Raw genomic sequence first — 15,571 nt, 5'->3', positions numbered from 1 at the left:
GGGAACACTTAATGACTCATTTTAAAATTGTTTAATTCACAGCTATTGGGAACAGTCATAGAACAAAGATGTTTATTCACCATTTTGTCTCCATCATGTCCTGTTTTGTGTGTCTCTCTCTCTCTTTTGCGCGCACGCGAGCTCTCTCTCTTAAATTGTGTACTGTGTGCAGAGATACATTAGCGGTTATATTTCCTGCAATGGTAGATCCATGTCTTTGCTAGCGCTGTTAAATTTCTACAGACTTTCTGTTACAGGACTTGCTTAGAGCTGTCATTGACATTTTCGGTTACATCCTGCTCTGCTCCCTGGTCATCTGTGCCAAAGATAAAATCAGCACAATTCGTATGCACAAACTGAAGGTGGAGGTTATTTATAGAGAGTTTGCTGCTACAGCATGCCAACTTTGTCCTTTATATGTATTTCAAAGGAAGGAGCTTAGAATTAGCAATCATGTAAATGTTTAAATGTATTTACAGGCAAATATTTCTCTAAAACACATTTTCACAAGGTACAATAACTTTCTGACAATGCCTAACGACCTATCCTTATATTATTTGTGAAACCTATCTTTCAGGAATTGTTCACCAATTACATTGTTGAGTGACATGGATCAGATAGATTCAACATTCTTATATTTTCCAGCTGTCACTAATTTGTCCAAGGAAATGTTCTTATTTTTCAATACAAAATGTTTGCACAGTCCATTCTCTGTGCTTTAAAATAGTTAAGAAATGTAGTATTTAAAATGGCCGCATTTTCTTTATAACCAAGTTCAGTGAAGATGTCATGACTAGTACTGCAACACAGAGAGCTTCCTCTAGAGGCTTCCTTTGATGCACCTGCTCCAAATTGTCTGAAAATTATTTTTAAAAGTTGGCAACTATGCATTTTGTCAGAGTGACAGGCCATGGCATTATCCATGGAATAGTGTGACACTTTCACTGACAAGGAGCAACATACAACCTTGTAGTGGCAACAAATACTGTAGCAGTCACTGTGGGGTCAGCAGGTAGCAATGTTCAAATGTTTCCTGATTTAAGTGCTTCTTAGCTCTCTTTATGGTGAGCAAGGACCTTTTAGCCTCTGTTATTTGCAGTACCGTTATTCTTATTATATAGGTTGCAGTTTCTCTAACTATATGGTTCCAGACTGGATCCTGTTAAAGAAAAATAATGTCATAATGGCAATGTAATTTTAGGGTTATCAGTCTGCTCAAACCTGACCACTGGCTTTTTGCTTCTGCCATGGTGGGTTGCTTGGACCATGTTTGAGCAGCGACGTAAAACACTGTACTCTAACTCCGAGCAACAGTATTACTGTCAAATTGGTGACACATCTCACTGTCCATTTCGGACATGGTATAAGCATTTATCACCTAGGCCAGGTGACTGGTTCATCCTCTGGCTTACACTGTTAATGAAATTGCAATGTGAGCACTCACACAGGCCAACAGCGGTCATCTTTCAACTGCATTTACAAATTCTATAATTATATTTCTTTTGGTGCATTTTCTTGCCTTAAACTTTTCTACCATGCTGAGCATTAAGTTCACAAATGCTTATTTTTTAAAATTAGTTTTGAAATCATCCCTCTTGCTGAACATATAACAACAAACTACTGTAATATATGTGTTTAGCAGGAGGGATCAACAAACTGTAGCAGGTGCAAGGAGGCAATTTTTCTGCGCTCTGAATCATTTTATTAGTAATAAAGTCACACACACAAACATGTACCTAAACACTTCAGCCACTTACCAGGCAGCTGCAGACTTCCTTATTTTTGTATGTAATGTGTCTAATAATTTTGACTTCAGCTTTCTGCAAATTACCTTTTTAAAGTGATTTGATTACAATCAAATCTTAGCAAAGGCTCTTTTTAATGATGATTGATCTGCAGTAGTGATAGAAGATCTCATCATCTTGAATTTTCTCATAATCCCATTCCCAAAACAGATTTGTCCCTTATTGAATTTTTCCATTATGCAAACCTGAGAACCATCAAAATTCCGGAGCGTTTGACTTAAACCCACCTGTAAAATGCAGATAGGCTTGCTTTATTCTTTTTCTTATAAAGTTCAACTAAATTGGCACATGCTGCTCACAAAAATAGCATGGAGGCGATTATATTTAGCATGCAGAAAATATCACACTTACAAGTCTTTTTATAAAGTGAAATAACAGATAATTTACTAGTACTAAAGTTAGAGATGTAATGAGCATGCCTATAATTGTTGGTAATATATGTCATAGCCCCATCAAGTTCATGTAAATCAAGCTGGGGCAACAAAGGGTTAACACACTTCTTTTAGTGCCTATATCTTAGTAGGAATGGCAGATTTGAAGAAGGGTATCCAAGCAGAGCTGTGATTTCTACTTATTTTTAGTTTAGTGACAAGACATAATTATTGTGAGAATTGATCATTCCCTGGAAGTATTGAAGCAAACAAATTGTTCAGTGGCCGGCGCAGGATGAGCACAGCTCCTAATGGGAGCAGTGGATAGGTCATCCTGACCATAATTTGGCTTGATGAAGCATCCACATGGGCATGGTGTTAATGTGCTATTGATATTCAGCCAGCCAATTTCCCTGCACAGACCGGGGCTGTGACTCGTTAGAGCAGAGCCGGGCATCACAGAAGCAAATGATGAGGAAAATTGAAGTAATGTTGTATTATAAATTTATGATTTCATCTGCCATGACCTGAAAGATGTTCAGTGATTGGGCTTATGATTAGACTCGTCAGACACAGAAGCAACACAGTTTATCTTGGTTAGGCTTGCAAGATGGTGCCCGGATAGAGAAGTGATCACTAGGCAGCAGTAGAAATGCTCTGTGTTTTCTGAGAGAAGGTGTTGGTTTTACATATATTGTATGAGCCAAATACAGCCTGTGGACTTTACGCTTGAAACTTTTGCAGTTTAAATTTGTATAGGGTACAAGTAAGTTTATATTTTCTGGTAACGTCTATTTTCAAGGCACATATGAATTATATAGGAAAAAAGACATAATTGATTTGCAGAATGTTCTATGCAACATTTAAAAAGAACAATTATTATTATTAATTTTTATTTATAGGGCGCCACTAGGTGTCCGTAGCTCCGTACAGGGACAAACGAAATTACAATACGAGGTGAGACAGCACAGTACAGTAAACAATAATCACAGTAACTCAGTGAGCTCAAAGCACAGCTAGAGGGGCGGAGGAGGGGAGAGGGGAAGGTCCGCCAACGACGGAGTCCAAAAGGGAAGGCACGGATGACAAAGAGACCCCCAAGGGGAGAGGTGGGAGCGAGAGGGGACGCGGGAAAGAGGGTCCTCAAGGAGGAGGGCTAAGTAGCTGGAGAGCAGAGTTAACAGTGGTGAAGACAGGAGGAGAGAATACCCTGCTCAAAGGAGCGTACAATCTAAGGGGTGGGGTAGACAGACAGAGAGACACGGGGGAGAGATGGAGGAACGGAGGATAACAATGAATACAATGTAAAAAATAGTTTAGTTTTAATGTGTAAATCTAATGTAACCACCTACAATATGATTTTAAAAAGAAATCTAATGTACTGAAGAGACAAAGTACACTGTACCCTTTTGTTCTCTAAATTGTAGAATTAAGAGAGTCCAATGCCTGAAACACCAGTTGTTCAAGATACACTAATCTCTGTTTCACCAATTGAATGAACACAAACAGCCCTGGCTCTGTCCAATCAGCAGCTATCTGACAACGTTGCATTGTAATACTAGTAGTGATGAAAGTTCAGGGTTAAAGCTTGATATATTGATTTTAGCAGTTGGGAATAACTCGTACCCAGGTACAGGGAAGCCTCATGGTGTCACAGAGCATTTCACATGCTGGAAGTGCTGGCCTTTAATATTAACTATTTGTAGAAGTGTGGTGCAAACAAGGAATAGAACCAGGGAAACAGCAACTTTGGAATGTTGACATGATTTACTTTGTAAAGATGGCTCTGAGCTGTAGGTCTGTTAAATAACAGTACTACCCACCATTAATGTTATTCTGTATGATCCCCCCACCACAGCTAGCACAATGATTAATGTTTGAGTGGTGATCCTTTCACATTTATCTTTCTGTATATGTTAGATGTACACTAGCATAGAACGCTTCTTTTCTCTGCTTGCTAACTAGGTCATCTTTTCTATCCTTCCCAAAGCACAGTGGCTGCAGCCATCTCTTTTACTAGGTTACTGAATAATGTGTCACTGCCTGTAACTACTCATCACACTGAGCGACAAGGAGACCACTGAGGTTCCCTATGCAAACATGTAAAAAGTCCCACCTTCTATTAAACTTTTGTCATTTTTCTCTTGAAATACTGCTTGGTTCTTTGCTAAAGTACAACTGGGAGGTGCAAAATGCAGTATAGGATATGACTGCTCGCTTAGACCTGTGACAATGGATGTGTGTGTTTCCAGAGAGCAGAGACCGTCCCATAAAAATGTGCCTTTTTATCTCATTTTAGTGGGGAGTTTTTTCCACTGTTCAGTAAAACTAGGCGCAGTGAACTTCCTCGCTCAAGCCAGGTTCTCCTATTGACCAGTGCAAACCTTTGATCCTTCACAAATTCTGCCATATTTCTCCGAAAAGCTAATGCATTTTGGTCAGAATTTAAGGACTCCTCCAGAAATCGCCTAGCCTTAGCCAATTTGCATTTTGTAAATCCCAATGTGAGATACCTTGTGTATAACTTCCAAATGAATCTTTATTGAACACCCCACCTATATTCTTTCCCTCTAGTTTATACAGTACTTCCTATTCCTGTACCTCCTGAGCAGACTCCTCCGCATGTTCTTATCATGATGCGGATGTGATTGTTGTAGCTTATTTATTCCCACTTGTACAGCATTATCGAAACTGGTATCATTGTATCATAAATACATACAGTTCATGGCACGTCTAGGCATATGTAAACTTCAAAACCTAAAATATAATTACGTACTGATAAGATTGACAAAGTTAAGAGCATCAGGTGCCGTACCCATCCTAAATGAATATGGGGCCGCCTCTTAGTCTGAAATGGATGATAACCGAAAATAATGAACTGTACTCATCTGAAATTATTAATACAATGCCAAACAATCCAAAATTCTGCAAGGTATAAATATTTTTAATTGTTTTTAATATAAAACCTCTGTCTTTAGGCTTAGTTGCCACATGAAGCACCTCACAGGGTGGGGGAGTTCTGCTAAATGTAGACATACATCAAGTAGTAAATGATGCTTCATCTCCTCTCCACAATACAGTGATATGCATTATGTCCGGGTGACTGTCCTGCAGAATACACTAGAGCAGGCTTAATGGCTACATCACTTAATCTGTGAGACAGAGGCACAAGCACAGGAAACATGGATAGGTGATCTTACTGAATGCTATGACCTACTGCAAGGTCATAGTTGACAATTATCCCTTATTACCTGGAACAGTCCCTGCTTTTTTAGATTTGTCCCTGAAATGTTTGTCCTCTGTGACAGTATCCTGTGTAAAAGCACCTGCTCTGCAGCAGACTGTCCTTGGAAAATATTTAAAAATGTTGGCAACTATGCCTATACCTACCAATTTTATCGGAGGGTATTTTTTCTATTTTCAAGGTATTCATTTCCTTGAAAACTGGAAAGTAGTCATCTGTGAAATACATTTTCATTTTTCATGGAGTGTCCTAGATCATCTTTCAAGTTGCTGCCTTCTACCTGTAAAGTGCATTCACCATCTCCTCATAACCCATTCTAGCATGAGCTCGTAACGGTCGCATAAGAGAACTGGAAATGTACAAAAGACAATAGTTGGTCAAACAAAATCGCAATATTTTTTTTTTTTCTTTGACTATGTTGAATAGAGAGAGTTCAGCACAGCTGGAGTACTGGTGTTTGACTGCCCCTTCCCTATTTCATCAAGGGGTAATCTATAAAAGGGAATTATACTGTAGGTAGAGTAACATGGTAAAATACAAAAGGTAAATAATATTAGCACCACAGTCTATAAATATATCAGATGAAGAATGATTCTACTTCAAATGAATGTTTTAGGGTTTATTTTTTTTTGGAGGTGAAATCAATGTCATGAAATTATCCCTTATTTAAAATAATGATAAATGTACTTGTGGTTCAGATGTTTTTTTGGTTTTTTTTACACAGACATTTTAAGTAAAAATGAGACACACTTGTGCAGTTACACACAAGTCAGCTTCAAGATTAACACACTGCTCCATTCCCTCTGTGTTTGTGTGTGTGTATATATATGTATGTATGTGTGTGTATATATATATATATATATATATATATATATATATATATATATATATATATATATATAAATGCTTAGTGGCGTCTGTGTGTGTGTGGGAAAAAAAAAACACAAAAGGGCTGAAATTTGGTAGGGCTCAAACTCATTTTCGTGAGGTAATTTTACCTCATGAACACACATGTGTAGAGGCGTGTGTTAGTGTGTGTGTGTGTGTGTGTGTATGTGTGTGTGTGTGTGTGTGTAAAAAACTATTTTCTCAGAAAGGGCTCATCCAATTGACCTGAAATTTGGTATACTGACATTATTTGACAAAAAAATTAGAATAGTCAAGTCAGTTAACTTCCATCATCCCCCCCCTTCCCCCCGTGGAAGGGGGTAGTAAAGGCTAAATTTACGAGTTGAGGGGTCAAACTCATTTTCGTGAGGTAATTTTACCTCATGCACACACATTAAAAAGGGCGCTTGTGTCGGGAAGTAACGATCTTCCCCTGAGGAGGCCTGGGCTAGGCCCAAATGCATGACAAGAACCTTTTTAAGACCTTAAGTATCTTGATTTGACTAGAATGCATGAGTATCATGCACGGGTTAACTTGTGTGTGTGTGTGTGTGTGTGTGTATGTATATATATATATATATATATAATGGCAAACTTTGCCTGCGATTTAGTGTGTCTGTGTCCCTGAACTGGAGGGTAGAGTTGTGATTTTATTTTTTTTACATGTCATTCATTTTCTGTCTATTTACTGTGTTTTATAATTAGTACTGCATGTTTCATTTGGGCATATGCTATTTTCTCCTTTAGTGTTTGCTTGTTGGCGCACATGCACCAGTGAAAACAGTAACATATGTTGTGTCTGGTAGTGTTAAGAGACTTTCTTGACACCAATATGTCAAATGGAAATGTATTCCTTTAATACAATTTTGAGGGCATTTTGTTGTATGTTATAAGGAATGGAACATGCTACGTTCTATTTGTTAAGATATTTAAACTGAGACTTTACAGGGAGGTGCAAGGTGTATACCTTAGTGTACACCAAACATATATATTGTCCCAAAGTAGCATGCTAACAGTAATAAAGTGTTTGTTACGTGTTAGCTAAGTGCAAACTCCTAATTCAACACTATATATAGGAGAAATTTCTAGTTACAAAGTTACTTTTTAATTACTACATAATTACTTTGAGTGTGCCACCTTGTGTTTGTGCTAAAAAAAAAAAACACACAAAAAACCCATGTGAAATTATGTAATTTTAAGATATATGTTCCTATATTCATTTTGATATGACGTACAAGCATTTACACTAATTTATAGTCTATCAGTATTTTCTATTATTGAGTAATTTCATGTTTCTGCTAACAGATTCTCACTTGAATGAGAATACCTCCCAAATTCTCCACTCGTGGGTAAAGCTGTCCCAATCCGGATGGTGGGACAGAGCCCTCAGATTGGGACGGTCCTGCCTAAATAGGGAAAGTTGGGAAGTATGGAACAGTAGAGGGTGGTCACTGGTACTCCCAGTGGGATGGGGCCTCTGGGAAGGTCAGGGTAGCGTCTGGGGGTTGAGTGACATGTGGCGGAGCTTTTGTAATACTTGTGGGTTCTGAGTTTGTGGTGTCTTTTGTGGCAAGTGTCAGGCTGAGGGCATTTGGAGCATTGTAAGGCAAGTGGGAGGTCTAAGTGGCATGTGGAGCATTTTTGATAAGTAGGGGTTTCATGTTGGTGTATTGGGATGAGGGATGTGGGGGTATGGAGGTCATTTTGGGACTCCTTATTCCGATTAAGGGTAATATGTGGCTGTTTTGAAGAGTGGAGAGGATCAGGTTAACCTTCACTGATAATAAGGATAATGACATTATGCCCAAACACTAAATGCAGATTGTTAACTTTATATACTGTATTGGTGATGTCTCCCCTGAAAACTCCAGGATTGTATAACACAACAGTTGCATGAGCAACCTTACACAGTACCAAGGCATGGTACACCATACAAACAATTGGAGCATTAAACACATGATAATGATTACAATAAAGACGTAGAGAATACAATATCTCTGTGCTTTGTGTAAAACTCCCTACAGACTTGAAACACTGATGCTCAGCTGTGAGCAGTTTCCTTACATATTTGTGACCAGCATCTCTTTCTGATGAATCAGATACTACTAATTCATTGCTCTAATCGTACCAGTTGCTTTCAGATACAAGGAGCACATGCTAAGCCCAATCTAAGGCTAGAGTGTGATATATAAAGCTCAGATTTGTCAGATTTTTATCAGAATCCAATTTTAGTAATTACTTAAAATGAAAACAAAAGCAAAAAAGTAAAATCACAGTCTAACTTTGGTCTATGTGAGATAATGAATTTTTTTAAGAAATTACCCTTAGACCCCTCCTTTTTTCCAACCAGTCACACAGCATCTCACTTACTTCAATACATGGCTTGAATGCTCCTATTTCCAGGACTTCAGTGCTACGATTTTGTTTTGTTATTTTATAAAGTGTATCACGTTTCACAATCTAGCACTGATGGTACTTTGGGCTCCAGGGACAAAGCATTACTAGTACCTTTATCTCAAACTGTCAATAGCTGTAATGCAAAGTACATGTATTCTAAGCTCTCCAAATGTCACCGCAAACCTGTGTTGTGTTTAGCTTGAGCGCTTGGCATTTACTCTTCCAACTTAAAGGTGTGGACATTTATCTGGCTCAGGGTACCAAAGTGCATTTAATTACTGTGCGTGAAAAGTCAGCCACTTCCTGAGATTCAAGGCAAGGAAATTAACCCTTGCAAGAATGTTTCCAGTGGTTGAAAGTTGTGCAATGCTGTTGAAATGTTGGCCTAGGCCTCAGACATAGATTGCGGAGGTGAAGGATACCTATATACTAGCGATCTTTTACTTCCTCTCGGGCAGATACAGGCAGCTGGAAATCTTCGTCCTCTGGGGCAGAGTCTCTCTGCTTCATTTACTGACATTGTGGACATTTAGTTCTTACATGAATGTTAGATGATGTTGACACAGCTCTTATGTGTCTCTTTTTTCAGCAGTGACATTTGTGAACCACAGAAGACCTCCAGAGTCACATGTTTCTGATCCAGTGTTGACAATGATCATAATGTGCTAGTAAAAATGAGTCCAGGCAGCCAAATCTTTGCTGGTTTTGCTCAAAGCTGTGGGGGTTGGAAAAGGAAAATTCATTGCTTTAGAAATTATACATAAACTGAAAGCTGAAAATAGTAAAAGAAAAATATATATGACACAGTTTAAAAATAGCAGCCATAAACAACAAACACCTGTCTCCCCAGAATTGTTGTTTTGAGGAAAAACAAAATAAACAGTATGTACAGGAATAATCCAAGCCTGAAGAAACTAAAGAAAAACAATCCAATAAACCTTTTTTTAGTTTACATGAAATTACAAGTCTTTGATCTTTGAGCTGCTTCTGATTAGATTACTCCTTGAAATTACTCCCTGAAAGCTTCCAACATCCTCCTGGAACAAGGCTTAAGAGAACAGGTGTATAAAGTGACAATCCTAGCATTTTCTGTAGAACCAAGCAAACCTTTTTGCTTTACTTCACTCCATGTCTTTACATTTAATCACATTTTGGTAATTACATATGGGGTGATATACCCCCTACTGTAAATTATAATGGCTTTATAAGTTGGTGATGACTTCATGACCATATAAAGATCAAGGATCTCCGTGGTGACTTCTAATATGATGATTTATAGTGGCGGGGTGGGGGAGCTATGTGTTATAATACATATGTTTCTTAATGAACACTGTAGTGATGACATCAGAGCTTGCTATTTATACACATACGATCTACATATCAAGTGATGTGGATATGTATATATGATGATAACCAATACAATATTAGCAATTTTAATTCTCTTTCTTGCAGTATAACTTCAGAATAACTGACAGTTTGCCAGTTACATGAATCCTGACTTTTCTGTTTGTTCTGTTTCAAAGGTTACCCAAACTTCGTTGCAACATATGGCCGAGGATATCCCGGGTTTGCCCCAAGCTACAGCTACCAATTCCCAGGTACTCTTTCTGATTCCTGTATTGTTGCTTTGTCGTGTGCAGAGTGCTGTGATCCTGTAGTGTGTGTGTTTTGAATGTGTGTCGCAAGCCAGTTTTGAATCGAAAAAACTTTGTTTGGGAAATGTTGAGAAAACTACGATTAGCTGTTACATTTTATGAGACCTGCCATTTACCCTATTGCAAGTTTTTTTAGATTTTATTTCCTCTTTTCAACTCATACCTGCATAAGTTGTTGCTTCTTTTCCTCACATTTTTGCTGCAACTGTTTTTGAACAGTATTCCTATTTAGGCATTTGCGTTTGTATACGATTACTTTGTTTTGACAATGAGGCAGGTTAGCTGGAGGTGTTTGACGGGACACGTGTGTCCTAAGGCAAGCACAGGGAGGACAGAAAGCTCTGTGACCCCTCTCTTGCCATTATGTTATTGACTTTCTATTTATTTTGTATTTGCATGCAAAAATCCTAATGTCAACTGCAAATATTTAAACTTTTGTATTTGTGTAAATAGAAGCCTTAGTTTTTGCATATTGAGAAGAAATCATTTTTTAATTGTAAATATATTTATATATGGTACTATATAGCAAGTAGCTCATATTCTTGCATTAAAATGTACCTGTCACACTTTTGAGAAAGGTAATCCTAATAGTACAACCTGAGTAAAAGCCTATTTACACTGTAAATTTGTTAGTAGACATACCATTTTTGATTAAAAATAAAAATAAAAAATGGTGTTATGTGATCATTCAGAGCTCAAGTTTGTAAAAGAATGCAGCTTGATGTCACAGAATGTGGCTCTGGAGCACAGTGAGCATGCTCCTGCCAGTACATCGGATGTTCACTCTAATATTCATAAATATTCACAGCTGCCTAGAGGAAAGCTAACTTCATTCTGAAATGTAAAAGGTGAATATAGATTTGTAACACTGTAAATGTAACTTGTTTAGTTACGTCATATTTGCCTACTCTCCCAGAATTTCCGGAAGGCTCACAAATTTCGAGGAGTCCTCCCGGAAGAGTAGGCAAACCTCCCCGACCCTATAAAATGTAGAATTTCTCGACATTGAATAGTGGGGAAGGGGGGCTTAATGGTGTCATTAAGTCCTGGCCCCCGCTATTCAATGCCAATAATTTTCTGTATTTTATAGTAGGGGTGGGGCTATAATGACGTAACAATGTCCTCACGCCCCTTCCTACCCTCTGTCACATGATCTGTACTCCGATCTCCTGGAGTATAGGTTTAAAAAGTAGTCACGTATGAGTTACGTGTTGCATGTTTAGTTGTCTATTTAATGTGCAATTGTACATAATGTGCAGATGACAGGTACTCCTTGAAATGGTTGTATTGTGAAAATATTTCCTGTCAGTCTGGTAAATGTGTAAGGGTACATCTGATCTGTTTTATGAATAGTTATATATACTTTTAGCCATCATTCATGAGACGGTACACATATGCAAAGTAAACTTCACTTACATTCAAGACACATCATGTGAAATATCTGCTTGTATTAAGACAGACTATTTAAATTGTGACTCTTGCATTTGTACTTTGGAGTTGCATTTCCTGGTCAGTCCTGCCTAGTCTTCACCACACTTTGTACAAGGAATCAATTTCTATATGATTAGATGGGAATTGCAAATATAGTAATGTGTCCTGAAGACTCCACAATTAATGGAAGACCTCCCGAACTCCTAAGAGATCAGGCAAGAGCGTTTACTTGCCATATTGTAATCAAGACCAAGATGTGAATCTCATCATTGAGCCCCAATGGCTCAGTTGCGCTGTTCACTTGACACGTTATCAATCCACACAAACCTTCTCTTGTCCAAATTCGCGAGGTAGGACAAGTAGACTTGTAATTCCTACTACTCTGCCTTAGGCAAGAAAAAAAAAAAGTACTTGTTGATGAGCGTTGTCCTGAGGCTTGTATAGTTGCATATGGTCATTTATATACATAGCGGAGACTGTCAGAACTGGTAGTTTATATTCTAAGTCTCCTTACCATTTGCCAATATCACATTAGACTTCTCCATACCTGCCAACAGTCCAGGAGGTGAATGGATCGACCTCCAATTCTAGCAAATCACCAATATTCAGCGACTTAGTCGGCCAAATTTAAAACTGCAATTTATATAAAGGCAAGTTTTTTTGTTCCACTTTTCATTACTTTCTGTAACTCCTTCTACGTCAGGGGTCAGGGGACTTTTTTACCTTTTACCCCAAAATATATTTAGATACACCTACGTTACCCCCTTGATTTGGAAGGAAGGAAATCATATATATTATTTATTGTAATTAAAATTTTTATTGAATCTATTCAAAATTTCGTTGAAAGTTTCAACTTCAAAACTTCAGGTTTCGGAGAAATGATGCTGCTTCATTTTTGATACAAGAGCATCAATATTGGGCCATTTTGATGTCAGAGCAATTTGGATACAGTCTTCAGCGTCCAATCGATTTCTTTGCTTTGTTTTTATGTTCGTTAGAGTGGAAAATCCTTGTTCGCAAAGGTAGGTTGTTGCAAAAGGCAGCAACTTTTTGACTGCCTCCTCATGTGTAATTTTGATGCCTTTGCAGCTGTTGACATCCAAAAATATGACAGATCTGCTTTGTTTTCAAATGCAATACGTGCTTCATTATTACATCGAAGCTCAATAAGTGCCTCTGCCAACCCTTGAGGCTCTTCTGGTACAACAGCAATTTCACATTTAAAGGGGTCTACAATCCAACTGACAGCATGTGAATCGGCAGCATTACCCCCAGGAATTTCATTTTTACCCCATTTGGGGTAATTTACCCCTGTTCCCTGACCACTGGTCTACGTGATTATGAGTGTGCACACAGAGGTTTTATTTATCTTTTTTGCATTTCATGTTTTGTTAGTAAAAAAAAAAGTGGGGGAGACAGGTGCTCACACACATTATAGATCCCTATTGATAAGTGCACTTACCGCACTCTTATTTATAAACAAACAAAAGATGATGAAGCAGAATGGAAGGGAGAAATTAGGACATTCTCTTATTTATGTTGGTTTCTACATTTTGTTTTGTCCATCTTTCCAAAGTGATAAGTTACGTCTAAGCTACCTGCTGCAGGTTCATGAATAAATATGGATTTTATAACCTTTATGGTAAATAATGACCTATATTTTTTTTGTACTTCTAATGAAATTACTGTACTTAAAAACAAACTCCTGAAACATTTACAAATACTATACTAATGTCATTGTATTTCTTTAACAAATAATTTACTATATTCAAGCCCATTTATATTTTAAGCCACGTGCAAGATGATCCACAGTACTTCCCCATATTACATTGTTCCTGCTGCTTCAGTGCTAACATTTCATCTGTCTGCAGTGTGGCTGCAAAATCTGTAATAGCTGCATAACCAATGCAATGCATGTTAAAAAACAATGTACATCTTAACATTTCTGTACAACCTACATTTACAGCAGTCTGTTTGAATGGTAAGGGGAGGGTGGCCTTATTAGAGAGAGTGACTTGCCAGTTGGCTATAAAGCTCCCCTATTAAAGCAACAATAACCTTCACACCTCGGTGCTCCTCCCTCTATCTTTGTCTTTGGTAAGACTGATGTATACATTTGTATTACAGCTGCTTCACCAATCACGTCATTTTTACCTGCACAAAAATTAAATTAACACAATTGAATTTGTACCAAAGTACTGTAATGATTTGTGTATTTCAAGTTGTTACCTTCCCTAACTACCAAACTTTATTATTTTATTTATAAGGAGACACAAATGTTCCGTAGCATTGTACATAGAGGGTGAACACGTTTAACAGTATTGCACAGTGCACAGACAGCTACGAATAATGCATAATTATGCAATGGCAAGTCAACAGCGAATTAACAGACTATAAAAAGACAACATAAAATAACATATCCAGCTACATTGACAAGACAGTGAGCATAAATGATAAGTAGCTCCCGAGTGAAGTCAGGAGACCGGCCTAGAGGTACACTAGTAGTAAGGGAGTCACAATGAAAAAGGGCTCTGCTTGTGAAATCTTACATCATAGAGAGAGAGAGAGAGAAACTAATTATTCTCTGGTCTCCTAAATCTAAGTAGCTGGTCTCTTAAATGACCACTAAATTGAAATATTCAGTGTTAATTTGACATTCCACTGCAGCTGTTTTAAAAAGTAAAGAATTGCATTTTCATTATAGACCACTGACATGCCTCACACATGTTCAAGACAACCTGTCCTAACTGTCCTGATTTGATCTGTTGAGGTCAAAAAGCTGAGCCTCCAATCTTTGTGACCTGCTGTTACTTCACTGACCGTCGCCCTATTTAGGAACCAGCCAATCTACACAGTGCATTTCTGCAATACAAGTCTGTTACGCTGTCAGTCACACTGTCTTAGCTCTGTTAGAGAAGCACTGCCCTCCTAAGATGACAACCTACTACTCTTTTACTATACATTGTTCATCTCCGTAATACTCAAGGAAATAAAGGCTTATACCAGTTGTCAAATTGGAAATTTAGAACTGGAGTTATGGAAAATGTAAGTGAATGGAAGTTTTACAATCAAAGCAGTAGGAGAAGTGGCGGTATGGCAATCCACCGTATACCAGCCCACTTCAACAACTGCTCTAAACCACTTCATTAGAACGCAGTATAGTTATGTCCAGGAAGTGGGCAAGATAACCCCATACCGAGGCAAATTCTGGATTTCTAAAGGGTGGTTTTCAATTGCTTGATTTTGGATAAAGCAAATTAAAAAAATGCCACCGTAATGATAGAATTCTAAAAGTTAAATGTATATAAATGTAGTAATGTATGTTAAAGGGGGGAATGAGGCATAATGCAAGCTGTACATTAATGCACAAAATCCAAATTAATATTAATCGCCTTAAAATGATTACTGACCATCTTTTAAATTAATAGAACTCTACAAAATTTATACCATTCTTCCCTCATATCCGAGTGAAATTTAAAAAAAAAAATACAATTAGTGTTACTCACCCATTGCTTCATAGCTTACTTTTACTGCATCTTCTTTTTTTCCTAAAGTCACAGACAAACGCTACAGTCAAAACATAAGAACAATACACTAGAACCAAAATATATGCAAGAACAATAGCACTGACCATTTTGTTAAAAAAAAGCTCATTAAAACATAGACAGATTCCCACAATAATGAGTCTCTTAGGGTGAAACTCAGTTCCCTGTGTTGCTCTTTAGAACAACATGTGTCGTGCACTATTACCGTTCCTACGGTAATTTCAATGCTGATGTT

General features: G+C 37.7%; 1 protein-coding gene across 8 annotated transcripts in view; it reads left to right on the top strand.

Moving 5' to 3' along the window:
• The window catches only part of MSI2 (musashi RNA binding protein 2), a 474,426-nt gene that overhangs the window by 351,868 nt on the left and 106,987 nt on the right, over positions 1-15,571 (top strand). For all 8 annotated transcript variants that reach the window (XR_012688009.1, XM_075194929.1, XM_075194928.1 and 5 more), the window contains one exon: positions 10,229-10,303. Coding sequence is in view for 7 of the 8 variants with exons in the window: in XM_075194929.1 (XP_075051030.1) it covers positions 10,229-10,303 (75 nt within the window). In the remaining variant the exon portion in view is untranslated. The remainder of the gene's footprint in view (positions 1-10,228; positions 10,304-15,571) is intronic.

Source organism: Mixophyes fleayi, chromosome 2, assembly GCF_038048845.1.
Source record: "Mixophyes fleayi isolate aMixFle1 chromosome 2, aMixFle1.hap1, whole genome shotgun sequence".
NCBI lineage: Eukaryota > Metazoa > Chordata > Amphibia > Anura > Limnodynastidae > Mixophyes > Mixophyes fleayi.
This window is presented reverse-complemented; position numbering and strand designations above follow the sequence as displayed.